The sequence below is a fragment of the Aptenodytes patagonicus genome, chromosome 5 (genome assembly GCF_965638725.1).
Source record: "Aptenodytes patagonicus chromosome 5, bAptPat1.pri.cur, whole genome shotgun sequence".
NCBI lineage: Eukaryota > Metazoa > Chordata > Aves > Sphenisciformes > Spheniscidae > Aptenodytes > Aptenodytes patagonicus.
The window spans coordinates 67,773,461-67,794,333 of record NC_134953.1 but is presented as its reverse complement, the minus strand read 5'-3'; the positions used below and the strand labels follow the sequence as shown (position 1 = coordinate 67,794,333).

The 20,873-nt window shown below is 40.9% G+C and overlaps 1 protein-coding gene across 2 annotated transcripts in view; it reads right to left on the bottom strand.

The window, feature by feature from the left end:
• The window catches only part of GPBP1L1 (GC-rich promoter binding protein 1 like 1), a 33,508-nt gene extending 12,925 nt beyond the window's left edge, over positions 1 to 20,583 (bottom strand). Inside the window, exons 1-5 of one of the 2 annotated variants that reach the window (XM_076340308.1) lie at positions 20,498 to 20,583; positions 4,179 to 5,072; positions 3,207 to 3,321; positions 1,849 to 1,978; positions 1,198 to 1,481 (exon numbers count right to left, since the gene is read on the bottom strand). In XM_076340308.1, the coding sequence (XP_076196423.1) occupies positions 1,198 to 1,481; positions 1,849 to 1,978; positions 3,207 to 3,266 (474 nt within the window). In that variant the 5' untranslated portion in view covers positions 3,267 to 3,321; positions 4,179 to 5,072; positions 20,498 to 20,583. Of the gene's footprint in view, positions 1 to 1,197; positions 1,482 to 1,848; positions 1,979 to 3,206; positions 3,322 to 4,178; positions 5,073 to 16,756; positions 16,779 to 20,497 lie in introns of those variants that run through there. The other variant, XM_076340309.1, reaches the window with a different exon arrangement.
• Between the last annotated feature and the right edge of the window lie 290 nt (positions 20,584 to 20,873).

Sequence of the window (20,873 nt, the reverse complement as noted above, 5' to 3'; positions counted from 1 at the left end):
TCCAACTCCTAGCTTCCTGAATAGAAGCAGTGCCATCAAACTGCCACGACAATTTCAGCTGTAAACAGCCTTCCAGAGCGAAAAGCTGAATAAGAGAGCAAAAAGCTCAAGATGATGATACACACAACCGTGCACACTATCACCAGAAACTCTCATTACTGGAGGCAGCAATGGCTTTAGCATTGAAGATGAAGTCAGAAGAATTGCATTAGGTGAAGGGACTGAGTTACCAGAACCTTACAGATGATAGTGACCTCATTACACTGGTCAAGAAGAGTCTAGAGAAAGCAAGAAACAAGATGCAAAAAGCAAAATACGTGGTCTGGTAACAATAAAATCATCAGGGGACAGGAGAAAAAAAAAATTAAATTGGAAAGAGAAAGCAGAAGAGGTGTGTATATCTCAAAGCATTAGCATTAAGGAATGCACACGGTAAGGATGAAAGCCATAAATCCAAGTACTATTTGGTAAAGTTTGGAAAACTAAAGATATTCCAGTAAAAATAGAGCCAGGATGTAAGAGACTATCATACTGATAATACCACATGAATCAGAATGCTGGATAAGAAGAAAGTTGATGAATTGGAGATACTGATGGAAGAAATGGGTCAAGCAATCCCGATCCACAGATTAACAGAGAGATAGGAAAACATCTCTGATAACAAAATACTATTCCAGAAGATTCAAGACAGATGGTTGCAAAGCTCTGAGCACATGTCATGAACAAGCTTGGGAAGGTTATCACAAACACCAACATGTACCAGAATGCAGGAAACAGGAACAGCAGGCAGACTGAAGATAGCCAAACAGATGTACTTAGGAGCAAATAAAGGCTTTGTAAGCAAAGCCACAAAGTCAATACAACTTCTCGTCCTGTGGCAGACCAAAGTGTCACCTTATGGGTTTTGCTGAAGATCTGGCTTGTGTGTTAGAATGCTGTCTTCAGTTCACAATAACCATTTGGCAAAATATAGTAATGTGCTAAAACCCATAATCCAACAGGTCATCAAATCCCGAGGACTCTGGGTACCAATTAGCATCCTGTCAGCACTGGCATTATTTTGTTAAATCTGTTGTGATCTCAGACATGGAATGGAATGCAACTCTAGATCCTTGCTGCCTATCAATGCTAATAAAAATGAGATCTGAAAAGCCAATTCTCACAGCTGCCACTTCTAGTGAGAAGCTACACACTTACAAAGTCTTCTTCCTCAAACTGCAACTGCTCTTTATCTTCCTTCTTCTCTTCCCTGGATTCAACAGGCAGCTTTTCTTGAAAGGCAGAACTTTTCCGAGAATGGAAGTTGCCATTCCAGTGGCGATGAACTCCAGTTCCTCCTCCACCACGCTGGTTCACACCATCATGGCCCCGTGAGGGACCATGCCAGCCAGGCTGACTGCCAGAAAGCCCAACATGAGCTCCTTTAGAAACACCAGAATCTACAGAATCATGGCGGAGAAGTGACGGCTGATGCCAGCAGTCTAAACAAAAGGAGATAAGTATGCAAATAAAAAAGTCAACACAGCGTGCAGAATACTGGAAATATCAGCCTGTTTTTCTTGTTGTTAAGTCAGTGTTCACTAAGTAACTACAAAGCCAAACTTATTAAGCTACTGTGCGATTATATCAGAAAACAAACCAAGCTACACAATGCACATACAGCTACCACAGAACCCCCTTAAGGCCTGAGCACATGGCATGGGAGAAGAGAATAGCACAAGTTTCTTACAGGATGTTTTGAAAAGGTCCAGTTTTGGAAAATGTTGTTTATATTCTGCAGAATTCTTCATTCTGTAGAATATTCCAAAATGTTTGCTCTCAGGATGCATTCTGATCCTTCCTACTCACCTCCCGCAGTTCGGAGGGGCCCATTATTGAAAAATCCATCAGAAGAGTTGTGTCTCCTACGGCTCACCCCAAAGCGGCTCTCTCCCCGTGAAAGATGCTCTCCATGTTTCTCAAAGGTGGCTGCAGGGGACTGCAGAAAGTAAAATGTGATGTAATGAAGCATTCATTAGGGCACTCCAGGAGCCTGTCAGTCCAACAGTGACATTTTGTTAATTGAAAAAAACCCCAAACCCCACATTCCTGTACTAGTTTTCAATACAGCATTCGTATCTGCATTGCTCAGCCAACATCAACAATCACGTGAACCTGATCAGAATGGCACACAAATCCGCGTGTCTTACACAGAATCAGAGAGAACCTAACACACTAATCTTACCAGCGGTCTTTGCAAACAAATACCTTCTGCAAAATTCATTTAAGAAATTTTATGATACACAGGTGCTCATTCATTCACTCCCTCTTAAGACAGAAGAGCAGACAGCAATGGAGGATCCAATCAGTCTGACTAAAATTCAGAGATACTCAAGTAAGTTAAAGCACTTTTGGACTGAAACTACTATGATGCTGTAGAAAACATTAATGCTTCTAGCATTAAGATTCCAAAGCATCTTTTACTCTTCACTTTCCCTCATTTATAGAAAATTCAGAGATTTGGATCAAATATCCTGAAATTACTTTTGTGTCCTCGTATTTAAGCATGAAGGTGAAAGCTGTATTCTTTCTTGTTCATCAATGTTGTCCATCATGATCTGGTTTGCTATTAAAATGTTTTTCTCCAACGCCATGCACAACTAACACAAATTGTTAAAGTCCTAAACCAGACTTCCTGGGTCAACCTAAGCTGCTTCTGGAACCAGTTTTAGAAAGAATGTGACAGGTAAACTGCCCTCATTTCAAGGTTGCAAAAAAACTAATGAGTATTTCTGAGTTTGGAGGTAGAGCCCAAGGGCTTATCATCAATCTACTACTCAGCAAGGGTCAGATTATTTTCATAAATCAAACCCAAATTATATTCTGAATTGTAAATAAGTGGCAGCTCAGGTCTTGACTCCCACAGATTTAGGGCCATTTCTTTAATGATCTTCTACTTGGGATCCCACTCAAGTCTCAACGCAAAGACACTGAACTACTTCCATGTCTGAACGCAAAGATTGTTCCGCCTCTGAAATAAAAGGGATACATTTGTTGAAACAAAGACAACAAAAATGATTTTCACCTTAGTAAGTTTCCAAAAGCCTTCTTTAAAAACACAAAAGAAATTAAAATTAAACATTTTAAGTTCAACAAAACATTGGGGCAATTTTTTGCTTTTTATTATTGCCATAGCTGTAAAAGGAGGTGATCTGTATTAATGTTACCTTGGTTGACTGTGGCGTTGAGAAGTTAAGCCAGGCAGGAACAAAGTCATGCTGCGCCATTTAGGTCCAGTGTCTCCCTTCAATAAAATGAGGCATCAAACCTCATGGCCAGGATCTGTAAATGAAAAGAACATTCCCTGACTGTCATCTTTTCCAAACTGAAATAATAATACAATTTATTTCCCAAAACTTGGCCTATATGAATAGGGGGAAAAGTGCTGTAGTTTTTCATATTACACTTAAGCATTTTTTTTTTCCTGCTGACTTTGTTCCTCTGACCAAAACAGGTAGGAACTTAGACATTCCCATTTACTTCCTGTTTACAATTAACACACCCATGAAATTCATGATAGGATGGGCGTGGAGGTGGAAAACAGAACAAACAGCATACAAAAGCCATACAATGCACAGATGTATAAAGTCAAGACATTACAGAATTTGGGGTACATTCCTTCATTGTTCATTGTCTCACTTTACAAGGGGGTGATTACTGCATGTTTTATTCCAGAGGCTGTAAATCAAATATGACCAAACCGATGATGATGTTAGAGACATTGAGAGCAGATCAGAGACCTGAAAGACAACCATATGCCAGCTCCTGCACCCCCAACTTAAAATTGTATCCAGATCCACCAACTTCTATACACCAGGGAATATCCTATGCTGAAACTGCTTTCATAGCTAAGAAACCAAATGGTTAGGAACAGAACACAAGCTGGTTGAAGGATCTCAATGGAAGTTCAACTGAAGACCAGCTGAGGTGTCTCACTGAAGAATCTGAAACTGAATTGTTCTTTCCAACATTTCCACTGCTCAAAACAATGAAAATTCCATTATTGCTCTGTGTAACTGAACTCTGCCTTTTTGTGGAAGGTTTTCCAGTTTACCATTTTGCTTCATTTTTCAACTTTAATTTATCTATGAATAAGCCAACACTATACAAGCAAAGAAAAGGTACATATGATCACTTACCCTGAGTTTGGCCTCTGCAGTCCAATGTCCTCAGTTTCTGTGCTTCACTGACCTTCGGGTTCCTTCCTTCTCCAGTATGCTGTAAGGCCAGCCTTGAGGCAATAGTGCGTCTCAAAGCGGAGCACAAGAGGCCGCACTTCGTGCCAACTGTGCCCTCACCCCCTCAGCTGCTCATTTTAACCTCTCTTTGCACTCTCACTACAAAAAAAAAATACCTAAGAAGGTAATTTATATTTTTTTAAAAAAGCCACGACCACGTTCACCTCATTAAATTTCCTCTGGTCGTGGTAGTACAGAAGTCAGCCTTTACATTACAAAAAGGTTTGTCAAGTCTGCATGACAACATTCAGAGCAACACCATGGTTAATACTGAACAGATACACTCAAGTCTGCTGGATAATTCATGATCTGCAGCAGATCAACCTGAACACTCTGGAAAAAGGACAATGTTACATAAAAACGTTTGCCCTAAATGCTGAGATCTAAACAAGAAGCATCTGCCCAAGTGCTCTTAAAATATAAACTTCATTTTTATCACATACATCTGCTAAAAAAAGGTATAGTATTTTAAAAAATGAATGTTAGGATATACTCTGGTCTTCACGTAACTTGGTTAATGCTCCACAGAGCTAAGCACTACTTGATATAAAGCTCAAAAGCAGGCACAAATGTTTATCTCCCCGTTTTTCACCATTTACATGCTGAAACATAGGTCACATGAACAAAAAAATGCCAGGTCCAAAAATAATCTCTTCTACTCTATTTTTTGTAGACTGGGTGCTGCTTTTAAAGGGACACAAATTATTCCACAAGAGTTTCTTGTTCTACAGTGGAGAGTTCACTTCTGGGTCATAGTCCTCTTCCATCAAAGAGGTGAGACAGGAACTGTAGTCACTATAAAAAACAAACAAAACCCCATCAATACAAGCAGCATAAACATGACAAAGTATGACTAGAGAGAAGAACAGAAGGAGAAATTGAGCAACTATAATGCAAGTGCCAAAAGCTATTTGATCTCTGATCAAAACAAAAACTGAAGTAATCTAATTAAAAGAAAAAGGTCCCCGAAAAGGGCATTTTTGCTTTTAAATGATCACTTCCCAGATTTAGTTTACAAAAGGGCAATACAAACAAGCAGAATCAGAATAAAGGGAAGAGTGGAGAAACTGCATGCAGCTGATGAAAGGGATTCCACACTTGATAGCAATTTTAAAACCTGCTGCTAAAATAATAACAAGACTCTAGGCCACAGGTAGGCTTGGCCATTCCACATGCCTCATCTCCTCTATGTGCCCACATCATTCCTCACCTGCTCCAATACAGCCAGACTCCCCTCTCAAGAGACTCACGATAGTAATACATCCAGTATTCCATTAACTCCTCCACAGAAAATACCAACAACAAAAAAAAGAGTTTCTCTGCTATGGCCTCTTTTTCCTTGAATCATCTTACCTAACCAGAAGCAAACAGATAGGTTGACTGCTCCTGAAATGTCTGAAAAGTTTTATTATTGTTTTGATGCCATCAGCTGTTTCTCAGGATCCCGTTAGGCATGCCTTATTATGCCTTTATATTTGAGTTTATTTTCCTCGTTTGGATATGGTTCCATTCTTTGATCAGTTTTGGTTTTTGCTGCACTTGTTATGCCATTCTTTAAGCATGTTGATTTTTTTTTTTAAGTTTTTAAGATGGTTTTGATAGAGGCTCAAAATAAACATGCACAGGGAATAGTAAAACAATCACCACTTTTTTATCCTCTGGGTCATTCCCTTTAATAAACCCCCCTCATTTTCATATCATTTTTTCATTCTGGAACTAGACGTTATTGTTGTGTAGGGGAATTTGGAAAGAGGGAAACATTTTTGCACCTAAGCTGTGAGCCATGATCACATTTCTGGAGGTAGAGTAACAACAAGCAGCCTCACAACCCCTACAAACTACCAGCCAAGATGAGGCAAAACCAGAGTGGACATGGCCATACACAATACTGACCCGGGAACCTTCTGAGCATGCCACCCCGTACCACAAGCTAGTAAGCATCACATTGCAAACAACAAAAGCGCTAACTTATCAAGACCTGTTTTTATATTAAAGAGTAATTTTTCAGTGTGTATAGGGACATGCTGGAACATCTACTGCAGACAGAACAGTCTTCCCACCATGCTGAACTCAACACAGGTACAGAACTCCTTTAGATGTGACCTTCTGAGGCTGCTACCAAATGTTTGAGTAGTAAGTAGAAGACAAAACAGGGACAAAGTCAATGCAGTTGACTATATTTAAACAAGATTAATTACCTTCTGAATAAATACGCTTTTCAGAACGAACTGTATAGCAATTAAGCCATGTCAAACTATTGACAGAAGTCATAATTTAAGAAGTTGATTTAATGAACCTTGAGAACGATTCACAGCAATGTGAAAAATGGACCTAAACAGAGCAAAACCCACACAGAACTGTTCTCTGGATTTAAGGGTATTTAAATAAATGAACACCAGAGAATTAGTTTTGAAGCAGGAACTAGGTCTGAGTACACAACAAAAATAAAACCACCACAGAAGTACAATACCCAGGTTCCACTTCACAAAAAAGGTTCCCAGTACCTCTGGAAAAAGAAATGGAAAAGGAAAGCACATCAACAGTTTGCAAAGCTTGTGTTGCTGCAAGACATCTTCCTATATTTCAGCACAATCAAAATCAAGGTGAAACTCTTTGCAAAACTCCAACCATCAATTTCGAAAACATTTTGCAGAAGATTCAGGTCTCCCAACCTGCTACTTTGATATCATTGTTAGTATCAGTGACCAGGGCAGTTCATTAAGGAGCAGTATCTACCGTGCGCATAGACAGACTAGTGCAACTTCTAGACATGACATTTTGGACTGATGTCCAAATCTTGCAAACATCATGTTTGCACAGTTAGCATAAATTAGGCACTGCTGATCAGAAAACCTTATACTTGTTAAAGGAATGACCTCCACATCATCTCAAACCTTCTATCAAGTATTTTGATACTTCTGTAACCTTTATTCTGAAACAATCTGACTTGTGGGTGTCAGTATTACTGGGAGGCTCTGCACTGAGGTTGCAGTAAATTAAAGCAAGAGGCTTAAATTAATCTCCACCCACTTCTCTTCAAATAGTGTACAGAAGGCACACTTCAGATGGTAAATTCAAAGTCGTGTCTTGAGCCCTTCTGAAGTTGTGTTTCCTGGCATGAGCAAGGTACTGAAGGCTGTATGCCAATACACTATATGCTGACACAGCCTGTAGCTGGCTCCTTATTTCAATAAGCATATATACTGCTCTTCAGTCATCGCCTTCCTGGGTGTGTAGTATCACAAAAAGAACAAGGTATGTTACATTAAAATGCAATACTTTTTGCTAAAGCAAAAAACTTGCTGTTAGATGAAGTGTTGTAAATTATACTACTGAAACCCTTCAGTCTCCAGGATTAGCCCACGTCCTACGTTTTACAGCCTCCACTCACACACGCTCTGAATCCTGTCCAACATTACACCTTCAACCTACCTAAGACCACTTCCATAACCTACCATACTACTGACAATAATATCACAAAATCACAATGGGCAGGACCCAAAGCCTCTCAATCACCTTCTCTGACAGCAACCTACAATACATTCTTAAGAAAAAAATGTGCAAGAACAAAGAGCAAATAGCATCAGGGGTCCCAGGATACTTTCTCAGACTTTCAAGCCAGAGTCTGTACTATATTTTATTACCAGTCAGTGCTTCTATGTAAATCTGTTGAATTGCTTTCTTGTTAAACACATTAATACATTTTTGCCTCACGAGAGGGGGCAGCGTTTACTTCTGCTTTGTGTAAATTTGTGATGTTTTCTTGTGCTACCAAAGTGCTCAACCGCATTCTATGCAGTTTCTCATGATACTCATGATTTTATACGATATACATACCCATCGAGTCATCTCTCTTCCAAGCTAAGTCAGACTATTTGTGAAAGCTTTCCTAGCCTTTACTGTATCTTTTAGATATAAGGTCACCAAAACTGCATAAAATGCTCAAGATCTGGGAGCATCTGCATGCATTTTTTAACCTTTCTTCCTAATATCCAACATTGTTTCTTTTTTTGATTACTACATAGAACTGAAATGACCTTTGCCAGCTACTCAATAATGAATAGAGCGAAGAGATTCCTCAAAGTACAGGTAGGGTCTGCTTTTCTCTGGTCACGCACACGAGTATGTGTGTGGAACAAACCCTCACACATCCCCTGAAGGGGAACAAGCAAAGTTCCCAATTCTTCCCATATTGCATTTACAGTTCAGTCAAACTGGTCTCTGCTTCACTATGGAAAACAGCAAGGACAAAGATCATCCCCAGTAGCCACTCCCAATCCAGGGAAAAAGCAAACGAAAGTGCTCACCAATGCAAATTTAATTAATTCTCTTTCTCCTTTTAAATGAGTTCAAGTTTGAATTTTCTGATTTGTATTTCCAGAAATAAAGAGAAAATAATAATAATATCACTAAATGAGATGTTCTATAAAGGCATACTTCCTTTCAGAACAATGAAATCTGCATTAATGAGCTTTGGTGAAGAAAAAAAGGTTGTCTGTCAACTACCCCAAAATATGCTTTCACTGATCAAAATGAAGAAGTCTTTGGTAAGTAATGTACATAAATAAAACATTAAGCTCTGTTTAGCACTTGGGTTCCACTTGTTAACAGTTCTAATTAACCTTTAAAAAAAATAATTTCAATATCAATTTTTACATGTTGCATTAAAAATGTTTTAACTTATTTCATAGCAACCTCTTTTCATAAGTTTTTGTTATTACAAAAGTACTTTTTTCCCTTGGAAAGTGCTTAAGTTTCATATCTAAATATCCTTCGCCATATCATTTAACATTCAAGTGGAAGAAGTAATATTTGTCTCTGAGTCAAATAAACAAGTGAAAGTTGTCAGATGCCCTTTCGTATTATCAGATTTCATAGTGTATTTGTCTAAATAAATACTAAAAGTTTGACATGAAAATGGAAGAAACACACAAGCATATTCAATTTAAAGAAGAGGCACAGACTACAGTAAGGAACATATATAGTCCAGGACAAAAACCCCATCCTCTAATACACCATTAGTAAAGTGTTCTTGCTGTGTTACAGTTGAATATAGTTACACAGTTGTTTTAATCCTTCCGTTAACTTTCATTTCTACTCCTGCCATAGACTTGACTAGAGTTAATCTCTAAACCAGAGAGAGTTTCTAAAGCTTTGACTCTCAAGCTGAGCTTTCCATATATACCTGACAGTAGGAACCAAGGAGGTATTCAATATGCCAAGACCTACATCAACCAGAATGTAAGACTAAAGAGACAAGCTAATCAAGGCCCCTGAACTGCGATATGAAATTACTCATTGGGAATGGATCAAGATGTTTCAAAACTCCTAAGAAAATGCATAGATTAGCCTTATCAGCAGTGCATTTTTCCTATTACTTCCTCTTCCATCTCCTACCTTTACCTACAAAACTGTAAAAGCCTGATGGGAAGCAAAATCTGCCCCGAGATAAAAGATCACCTGCCATGCCATGCCGTTCTAGCACACAACCTCTCTGGGAATACCTGAAACCAGGGCTTCTAACCTTCGCTCACATTACATACTGCAGCGCACATTTCTGAAACAGACAAGTTTTACTGGATGCTTTTTCTACCTCGATGTTCCTTGCAAACCTCCTCAGGTCCCTTCACCTCTGCTGTCTACCTAGAATCCTATTAATTACATTAATTCCATTTCTTGTCTCCTGCAACAGCAAATCACAAAGACTTGGAGCCTCTAGCAGAAAACCAGCATAAAAGTAAACTTTTACCCTTCATTATACATTTATCAATCCAGCTAATAGCAGCTGTAAAAGGTCACAGGGACAACACCTGTCTATCCCTGCCACAATTTCAGCTCACTTCACTGCATTTCTATGTATTTCTCTAAATAGAACATATTTACTTAAAAAAAGCAAAGATTGTTTTTCTAACTGGCCAACTCAATTGGGATTTCAGTAATATTCCTAAAGATCAGATGTCAGCTGGGTTGCAAAAGCATTCAGAAAAATTAGTGAACAATTTAATGGATGCATAAGGCAGAACAGAATTTACTTCCCTCATCAGTTTTCTTTCTGTGCAGCTCTTTTAAAGTTATTTAATCAAGCAGATATGCCTAAACATACACAACAGACCTTTCCACTTAGCTACTCTGAAGAGTAGTGTCATTTAACAGGTGTATGTTAGTTTATGATAAAGAATTAATACCATATGCATTCACTAAAATATGATCTCTTTCTAACAACTTCTGATTAATCCGATGCATTCACAGAAATAACGACGCACAGCCTGGAGCCCAACCTAGGAGAAGTCAAAAGCATGCTACTGATTTCCTTAAGGATATCAAAAAGCCACACATGAAATTTCATTATCCTGTTTTCCAAAAAAAAGCAGAACATGGCTTGGTCTTACTATTATAAGAAACATTTTATTGAATAAGATAATCATATTTGGGTGCACAGCCCTTTTAAAACAATGTCATTATAAATCTTGCTTCAACGTCGCATGCATTATTAGGCCTTACTATAAAAGACACCAGTGCAGCATTACTACTTCAAGAGTTGTTGTAACAACTGGTGAGCTATGTCTTCTCAAGTTGAGATTGTTTATTTACAGTTAATGGCAAGTTCACCTACATAAAGTGTCTACAAAACAAACTTACTTTCATTTTGCTTTCAGCTTCCATTAATACAATTGTCTAGACGCACCTTCTGTCTGTCTACATGATTGAAATACGGCTACCTTTTGAGAGGACAAATGTAGATGTTCCAGAACGGCACGTACAACTGGTAGTGCTCACACACCTGAGGTATTATGCACCAGAGTAACTATAATACAATTCTGCCATCATTTACTTGTTTCTTTCAATTGTATCACACAGCTAGACCCCCCAAAACGGTTACTTGAATATAAAGGATAGTTCTGTTAATTAAAAATACTGTGGAAAACATTGTTTAAATTGTATCCAGCTGCTGAAAAATCTAGCATCTAAAAATGCAAAGCATCACTCGTGTTGGATTTTATAGAATTATAGAAATGTGAGCCCATTAAAACACTAAATGACGGATTAAAATATTAATCATGTACCAAACCAAAGTCTTCCCAGATACAGACAGATATTAAAAGTTCTTGTGAAAACCAGCTATTACTGAAAGATTAACACCTTGTTTTTCAAGTTTAAAGCAAATGAATCTATCTTGCAGAATCATCAAAACTGTTTTGTGTTCTAGAAACAACACTGCAAATCTATATATTCCAAGATGAAAACATGCCAGAAGCTTGTCCATACAAAAGTTTTTCCAGAGTAACAGGCGGGGGGTGGGGGGAGAATCATATTAACTGTTGTGTATCTGACCACTTTAGCAAACCAGATGACTAACTTCAATGAGCTGAAAATAGGTTAAGAAAGGTCCATATGGACACATCTATATGCTAAAACCCTTTTCTCTATTGACAGTCCTCCCACTGGCATCTCGTACAGTACTGCTTCACAACCAACCTGTCCGTCCTTACTTCCCATTTCTCTAAGGTCACACTGACCGAATCCTACCTCCTTCAAAATTTCTGGAACAAATACATGCACCCACCCAACCACATACCTTGCAAAGCCTTAACAGCCTATTCTTGTGAATATATACTGACAACTAGAATGCAGTGGGTAAGGAGATGATTTTTTTCTTTCTTAACAGGAAAGATACAAGGGCACACAAGAGTAACATAACTAAATCACAGAGAAAAGGGACTTCTAGGACTGCGATGCAGGAAAGATTCTCCATTGAATAAGAAAACACCATCAACAAAAACTTCACCTTTAGCAATGCTATTGATTGATGCCTGCCCTTCCAGCCCCAGCTGATCCAAGTTTCTGCCAGCAAAGCTACCACATCACTACTGGGTCAACAGTATCGGGTGTATTGAGGAGACCACAGACCCCAAAGCCAGCAAGCTTGTCTTTGGAAGCAAGCTGTATTTAACACAAAAGCCCAAAGTATGTTTTGGAAAAGACGGCATCTAGGGAACCCATACAGAAGCCTGTGTAAGATGATAAGGCTCTGAACCTCAGCCAGCAAATGTGATACATTGCAACTGAACCGTTCCAGTGGGTTTTGATGAGTTTACTCTGAGTACCAAGACAAGGTAATTTTAAACATGTAAAATCTAAAAGGCTCAACTCCTTATAAGCACAGAATGGGGACAGCACAGACTTTCTAAATATTATGCCTACCAACAATTATTCCTGGATGTTTTATATTCCACAGCCACTGGCAGTACTGTCATCCCTTATGCCTCTCTCCTGTGCCACTTAAGATTCCACTTCCCTCCAATGTCCCTTTAACAGTCTTTAGTACTGTTTATGTTAGAGAACTACAGTATTTACCTGAAATATTAAAACCGGCTTGCTGCTCTACCCTACTGCAGGGAATAAGGTTCCAGGGATTGTATACACCTCTATTAAACAAGTGTATCTATTGACACTACTGATACAAAACAAAGAAACATATTTCAAATAGTATTAGGCTTTAAAGGTGAACAATGTTCTGAACTTTCAACCAACTTTAGCATTTTATGAAATAAGGTATTTTGAATCTGGAGAAGGTATTCTGCTAATTTTAATCAAATCCAAAGGTCTTTTTAGCTCTTGAAGGGAACAAAATCAAACATCTATTTTGCAGTGCACTTTGACCCACAGACCTTTTGAAAGTATCTGAGGTCAAGGTAAGGCTCTGTTCTGCCCTGAACCTTACAAAGCACACCACCTTGTCATGGCTGCCTTTACAGGTACCACTATCCTCCCCAAAACCTCCTCATGACAGAATGAGTGAAATAGCAATGAAGAGCCTATCTGTATGGCCTGCCCAAAGCCTTAATGAACAAAGTAACTTCTACTGCTCAGTAGCATACACCAGGATAATGTTCCCCATCATAAGGAAAGAATTGCAAATATGTAATTACTGGCTTATCCCTGCTGCATACTACATACCTCCTGCCTACCTGCCTTCCAGAGATGTAGACAGAGCCTAAGCAGAAGTGAAGTAAGTAGTTCTCCAGTACCTTAAAGAAATGGGATGGGTGTTTCCCACTAAGGGTATTCTATAACCCAGTATTTTACCAGGGTTACTATCGCTACTATACCACATTTACATTTAAACATATTCCGTTTGGAGCTGAGAAAAACATATTTCCTTTGGAAAAAAGCATCAAATGCAACCAGACTATTTATAAAATATTTGTGTGAAGGCAAGAGAGACTATAAATCAAGTACAGGGAAGTACAGATCTGCATTCCAGATGAAGGATAAGAGAGTAGAAAGCATGTCACTTGCAAAGAGGAAAGACAATTGAGAGTCAACAAAATAAAGAGAGAAGGACATTCAGAAATAAGAGACCATTCTCCTAAACAATATTATAGTAATTCTTCCCCTCAATACCATTACCCCAGCCCTACAAGACCAGTACAAAAACTGGGAAGGGTGGTACATTCCAGTTATAGGTACTTCCCGCTCAAGAGAACAGCCCAAGACTGGGGGAATAATCATACCCTCTCTGCCCTTCCCTCCACCTGGATTTCCAAACCATTTTACCTCAAGACCAGGACAATATGAAGAAACTCCACATTTATTTGCCTGTGACTAGGACACAACAAAGACATGTTCACTCAGCACTTTTCAGCATGTGTACAACACCTGCATTACAGTTTGTAAAGTTTATATTGTCTGCTATGCTTTTCATTCAACTAGCTTAACATTTTCAGCACTTTCTCTAATTAAGAAAGTATTATCAATGCAGAAAAGTCACTGAAGACAATTCAGTTTAAAACAAGTCCTATACATACAAAATAAATTGCACAAATAATAAATATTCCATTTGTTTGGTCTTGGCTTAAAAAAAAGAAACAAGTGATCCCTAATCCTGTGATCTGATGATTTGCTGCAGCTGGCAGATACAGCCTCTTTGTATGTTCACAGTGTTTTGCTACAGCACTCTCTACGCTCTAGTCTTAGAGTTAAAATAAAGCAAGGACTTATGGACAAGGTGATGTCCAGCTGGTTTGAGCTTTGTCTTTAGATCTTGCAGAGAATTATTGTGCTGTTATTCTGCAGTTACACTGTGCAGGCCAGGAGTTAAACAGTGTCATTCTTCTACGCTAGTGTCCTACAATAAACTAGGGAATACTAGGAAAACATCTGGGGGAAAAAAAAAAAATCTTCAGAGGTTGCATAGTTCATCCCCTTCTCCTGAGATTTAAAAGACTTTAGCTCTACCCTCTCCCATCAGATTGTCTTTGAAAATAAACTAAATGTCCCCGTCCACCAATTTGTACAGTGATCTTCAGGCTGCAGAGGTCCAAAAATTAATCCTAAGATGTCTCAAAAGTATCAGAAAAACGAGTTTGTTATCAACAGACTGGAATTCATTATGCAGCTATTCATACCTCCACTGGTATATTTTTTTGGGAGCTGTAAATCAAAAGAGATTAGCATACCAGCACTCTCCAGCATATCTCTACAATCTGTTTTCGTTATTCTTATGGCTTGAAAGCCTGTCCCCGCACCTAATGCCTAACCTAAATATATTCTGCTGCAATTTCAACCCTTAACTACTTGTTGTTATTCATGATGGATATGGCAAGCTGACTGACCTCTCTTTGCAGATACCTTTTAAGACATCTTTTCTCTGGACCAGTACTTCAATATTCCCTGACTGAAAGGCAACCTTAGCAGGCGGCGGGTTTTGGTTTTTTTTTTTTTTCTTTTGGGAGGTCAGGGGGGAAGTCCCATAGACCACCACCCTGTATCCCAGCACTGTTTGGCAGCAGAAAAAGGATGTAATAACATATTCTGAGATCAAATATAGTAATGTTTTTAAAAAAAAACACACACGCACTCCCCCTCCAATTTTACTGTTGAAGCTACAAGCTTCAGTTCAAAGCACTGATGATGAAAAAACTGATGTGACCCACCTACCAAGCACAACAGCTTGCAGGCAGCGACAGGATGTCAGAGCTGGCTCCCAGTTATACCTGCAGGTAACTTTTGTAAGCTGCTTTATAGATCACCTGCTGATGTCTGATGGAACACAAGTTGCATAAAACCATTCTAGAGCTAAAGAATCAATTTTTCCCCCTCCAGTCCTCACTCAGGGGTTCTCTCTTTTACAGACTTTGTTATCTTTTTTACAGATCTTGTTACCCAGCCATAACTTTCCCAAAGTATGATAGTATCACAAACTGAACAAGATACTTTTAGCTGAAGACCTAACACTCCTCAGCAGAATGGAAAAACTGCTTCATTACCTTATTTACAATGCTCTTTTATATGTTCCAGTATGACAAGTGAATTTTCATAACAGTGATGCTGCTGACTCACAACAATTTAGGAACCACTACAACCCCTAGATACTCTCCCCCACAGAACTGCTGCCTAGCCAGCAGCTGCTTGTCTGCAGAAGGTAATACTCCTAAACACAGTAATTTGAACCCATCTACACCAAAATGGCTGAAATCAATGCTATTGATTTCAGACCATTTCTTGAATTTGTCAAGATCATATCATCTGTGTGTTCAGCAAGAATATTATTTCAACATAGAAAAGTGAAAACACCAAACAGTATGCGACCCAGGACAGACTCCCTGATGTGAACACTCTTCCCTTGAACATATCCAAGTCCTGTCTTTTTCTAGGTGTTGTGAAGCGCCCCTCAACACTTTTCAGTATTCTGGAACTTTTCCCACCCCCCTACAGGCTCTTAGTTCCCTAAATACTGTAGGATACATTCCATAAGGCCCAGCCAACCTGAAGACATTAAAGTCATCATTAACCTGTTTCTCTACTTTAGTTAAAGTTCATAGATGAAATTCAGTTTTCTCAAACTAACAGTCAAGATCGTAACACATTCAACACTTTCAGGGTGAGAGAGTTCCCTTGCTGAGATTTTTAAGATTAGCATCAAAGGTCTTTTCAGACCACCTCACATCAATCCTGATTAATCCCTTGATGATGGATGATGCATTGGAACACAATGGCAAAACAGTCCTTTCTGCTGAAAGGCTGGAGACCTGTTGTATTCTTTACCATACAAATTCACCAGCAACTTTGTGAATACCAATAATTTCTGTGCCCAGAATAATACCATATACATCCATGGCAGACTCAGTCCTTTATTTACAAGTTAATTGTTCATCACAAACTGAAGATGACAAAATTCCAAGAGAGTGACAATCATTGCCACATGCTCCGTATGTTGCAACTACGCTATGAGGGTCACACAAATATGCAGGAAAGCAGTCTCTGCAACACTGAACCTCCATCCCCACTGCCAGTCATTCTTGGCCATACCACTATCCACCCCAACACTTACTATCTATCTGAACCTAAAAAAGACACTGAAAATAAAACTGCTCCAAGGGAAATTAATTTAAAATTCTTCATTTCTTCCTGTATTGGAAAAAGGGGATTCCTAAAACCAAGGACATGCACTTAGACAACATTATATACACACATACCTTTGCTTATTAAGAGCCACCACCATCACACCATGAAGCTGTGATGCTCCTTCCAGGGTGGAGGATAAGGCTATGAAAACACTGAACTGGAAGTAATCACAAGATTCCAGGGGAAACAAAAAAAAAAAAAAAAAAAAAAGAAAAAAAAATACATTGACATTTTTGCTAGAATGACTGTAAATTCACCAGGAGCTACTGAAGTTCTAGAACTCTCTAGTGTACAACAGTCCCTGAGGCACAAGGACATACACTGCAAAATATTTATTTCTGAGGATCACCTATTGCAGAAAACTTCTGTTATGTTTGGATGCACTGGTTCAAATGATCTTTGTTAAGCCAGACCTTGGAAGTGCAACTATTTCAGATTAGTCATTTTATGGAACTGTATACACCAACACTTTGCAAAGTCTTTTTGCTGTTTAATTACAAAAAGGTCTAAGAAGCATAAAGTATTAAAATTCTTCTTCTGACACTTTTGAAGGCCAGCTAGAGAAGGCAGGAACTGAAATAGTTAAGCACGTTTTAATCAAGAAATTCCAGTTTGGAGTGATACAGCCTGATCACTAATATGCATGATTAATTTAACCAATATGCTTCCCTTCCCACTTACTGTCATGCTAATGGCCTCGTCTAACCTAGAATTTTTAGGTCTGCACAGTGTTTGTGCATACATGTATGGGGCGGTGGATAGTTAACCACTATCAATCTCTACCTAAATCCACTCCCCAAAATGTAAATTTATCTTCTGACCATACAGTAACTTACTAAAGTTTGGCACATTTTCAAAGGAACATATTAACTTACAGAACACAAGTTAAACAACATCCTGGCATTCATGAAGTATTCTAAGCAGGACCATGTTTCTGCCAACTTCACTGCTTTTCATCAAATCTGACAAGTAAAGACAACATGCACTCCAATTACTGAAATGAAAGCCACATACGATTTAGTTGGTATCCTGGTCACTACGTAAGTGACAGTAAAATGTCTACTTACATTGCTGTGTTAGCAGAACAGAATCGAAACCAGTCCTGCCTCTACAAATAAATTAACGTAAAACTTAAAAATCCCAAACAATACATATATATATTTTTCTGGTATACAAACTACCTTGCCAACTGCAAAATTCAGAAACTATGACCTTTCCCTGTATAAGTTATAGCGACAGTCATCCCATGGTTGTGTTTTTACAAAGCCGTAAGAAAAAGCTGTATCCATGCAAGAGCAGCCAGCACTTTACTGGAGAGGTGCTTTATGTTTTAGCTCTGCTGAACACAGCCAGCCCTTTTCCACTCTGTTCATACAGACAAACGAATAAAGCATGCCCTGAAGTACACTTCACAACTAAGTCAATTCAGCAGCCACATAACTAACTTCAAACATCTTGTAACACCGAAATTAAATTAAAAAAAAGCAACTTTAACTCTTGAGTGAATAGTTTTTGTTCACTTAGTAATGACAAGAACTACATTATCTGACACCCCACACTCCTGAAGAAATTCACAGATCCAACCACAGTATTTTTCTGTATTAAAAAAAAAAGTATCCCTCTTGAAATATTTTTTTTTACGTTTCATGAAAACGCTAGTGAAGTTTTTTTTTTTGTAGTAACTTAATTTCCTAATTTAAAACAGAAATTTCAAGAGGCAGTAACACCACGTACAAAGCAGTCACATCTGCGAGACAAGGTGACCATACCCTGCAAAATGTTCTCCAAGTAAAGTATTTTTCCTAACAATTCAGAAAGTGCGCACTTCCACTTGATTTGTTATATATCACATCTGCATTCTGCTCCTCTTATTTCTGAGACATCCACAGAAAAACAGGACTTTTTTTTTTTTTAAATGCCATCTGTTCCCTGCATATTTTCGCTTTAAGTCCTAGTATGATATCTGCAATGGAAACTTCTGTGTCATGTAGGATTAAGACTACAAACCAGATGAATATAAAATGCAGAGGCTGCACTTCCCTATAAATAGCTGTAAAAAAAGGAAAAAAAAAAAAAAGAAAAAAAGAGGGAACTATCACCTGAAGCTTTTCTATTCTAAATACAAAACTTCAAGTTCTTAAGGTACTTTTCTCTAGAAACGATCAGAAAGAATGCGAGAGGAAAAACTGCTCTTCTTAAACCTGGTGATTTTATTTCTTCCTACCACTGCTCTACACCTGTTTCCTTCCTGAGTCAGAGACTGGAAGTTTGAAATACCGGTCTCCAAATGGATGAGCACAGGGAACCTTTCACTGAAATACCAGCCATATTCATTCATGAAGTAACATTTGCATAAGCTTTTTTCATAACCACCTAATATTTTTATAGAAGCAATGTCAACTCTACAGTAAACTCAGCTTTGATGGCTCTTCAATTATCTCAGCTGTTTTCTCCTCTCCATACCCCCCCTTCGCTGTTTCCATACTTTGCTCAGTCACTTGCAACGTTTCAGAGTACTAACACTTGTGTCACTCAGTCCTTGGGGGCAGGAAAGGAAGGCTGACTTACCTGGACATGTTAATATAAAAAGATTTTTAAGCAATGCTCTTAAACGATTCTACCATTACTTACAAGGATTTAAATAGCGACTGCTCCTCTAAAGCTGTTTAAAAACTCATAACTTGTGCAGACACCCACTAACCGCTCTAAAATCATTCCAAAACGGCTCATTACTAAACTGACTTCAATCCAAAGCCTTAAATGCATCTTTGAAATGCTAGGTGTGAACACAGCTGTTCTGCCCAAGTCCAGCTACAGCCGTTCGAGTTAAACCGTGCAAGACCTTAGGCCAACAGGACATAAAACACACCGGACACACAGAAGTAACTTTCACGACGGCAAAAGCCACCCCACGCTCACGCCGGGCGCTGTTTTTGTGTGAACAGATAACGACTGGCACCTGACAAGTTTCCCAGCCTCCGTTTGCCCTCGCCCCCGCACAGGTCGGCCCAGAGAGGCTGGCAGCGGGCTGGGGAAGCTCGGGCTCGGCTGCCCGCAGCACACGTGTCACTGCTCGGCGCCGACCGCCCCCTCCCGCCGGGGGCTGCCGGAAAGAGCGGCCGTAAATCGAACAGAGGCGAAGGGAAACGGCCCGAGCCAGCACGGCTCACCCAGTTTCGTTTCCAGCTCGCAATCAAAACAGCCGGCAGAGGAGTCGCCCCTGCCGCGGGCGCTCCGTCCGCCCCGCGCCCGGCCCGGCCCCCTGGGGACTTCACCCCACCGCCCCGGCGGAACGCGGCGTTCCGGCCCGTCCTCCTCCCCTCCCCCGCACCCGGCCGGCCCGCTTGATGACAGGACGAGGCTAAACTCCGGGCGAGAGCCGGAACGGCCGCGGCAGCGCGCAGGCACTGTCAAGCGCTGGGAATCTTCCGGCTAAGCAGGAAACAATAAACGAGGAGCCTCGGCCCCAACCGCCCTCCCCCGGCCCGGCCCGGCGGCCCTGCCCCGCGGGGAGCCCCTCGCTACCGCCTTCGGGAGCGGGTTCCTCGCGGGCCCGCCGCGCCTGAGGGACGGGGGTAGGCGCGCGGCGGGGCCGAGGGCGGAGAGAGCCCCCCCGGCGGCCGCACCGCCCCCCGCCGCTACCGCCGCCACCGCCAGCGGGGTCCCGGCCTGGCGGGAGGCCGATTCCGGGCCGCTCCGAGGCCGCAGAGCCGGCGGGGGACGGCGGGCCGGGTCCCGGAGCGGCGGACGACGGCGCCGCGCGGGGAAGCGCGGCGGGGCGCCGGGAGGAGGGGTGTGGGAGCCGCACTCACCGGCCAGGCCCCTCTCGCTGCCTCCTGCGGCCCCAGAACCATAACAAAGCTCTGCCCAAAATGGCTGCCCGGCCCTGCCCGGCCGGGGGCCGGAGGGGGCGGGGCCTGCGAGCGCGCGGGGCGGGGCCGAGGAGGCGGAAGGGTCACGCCCACTCGGCTCCCCCGACGGCCACGCGGAGCGCTCCCCACCCCCGCCCCGGCCAAGGAGAGGGGCGCGCGCGCGCCCCCCGCCCCGCCAATCAGAGCGGCAGCACGTACCGCCCTCGTCACCTGTCGGGTGTCACCGGAGACTACGCGTCCCAGAAGGCCACGCGCCCTCCCGCCGCGCCGATCGGCCGGGCGCGGCGCCGCGGGGCAGGCTGGGATTTGTAGTCGG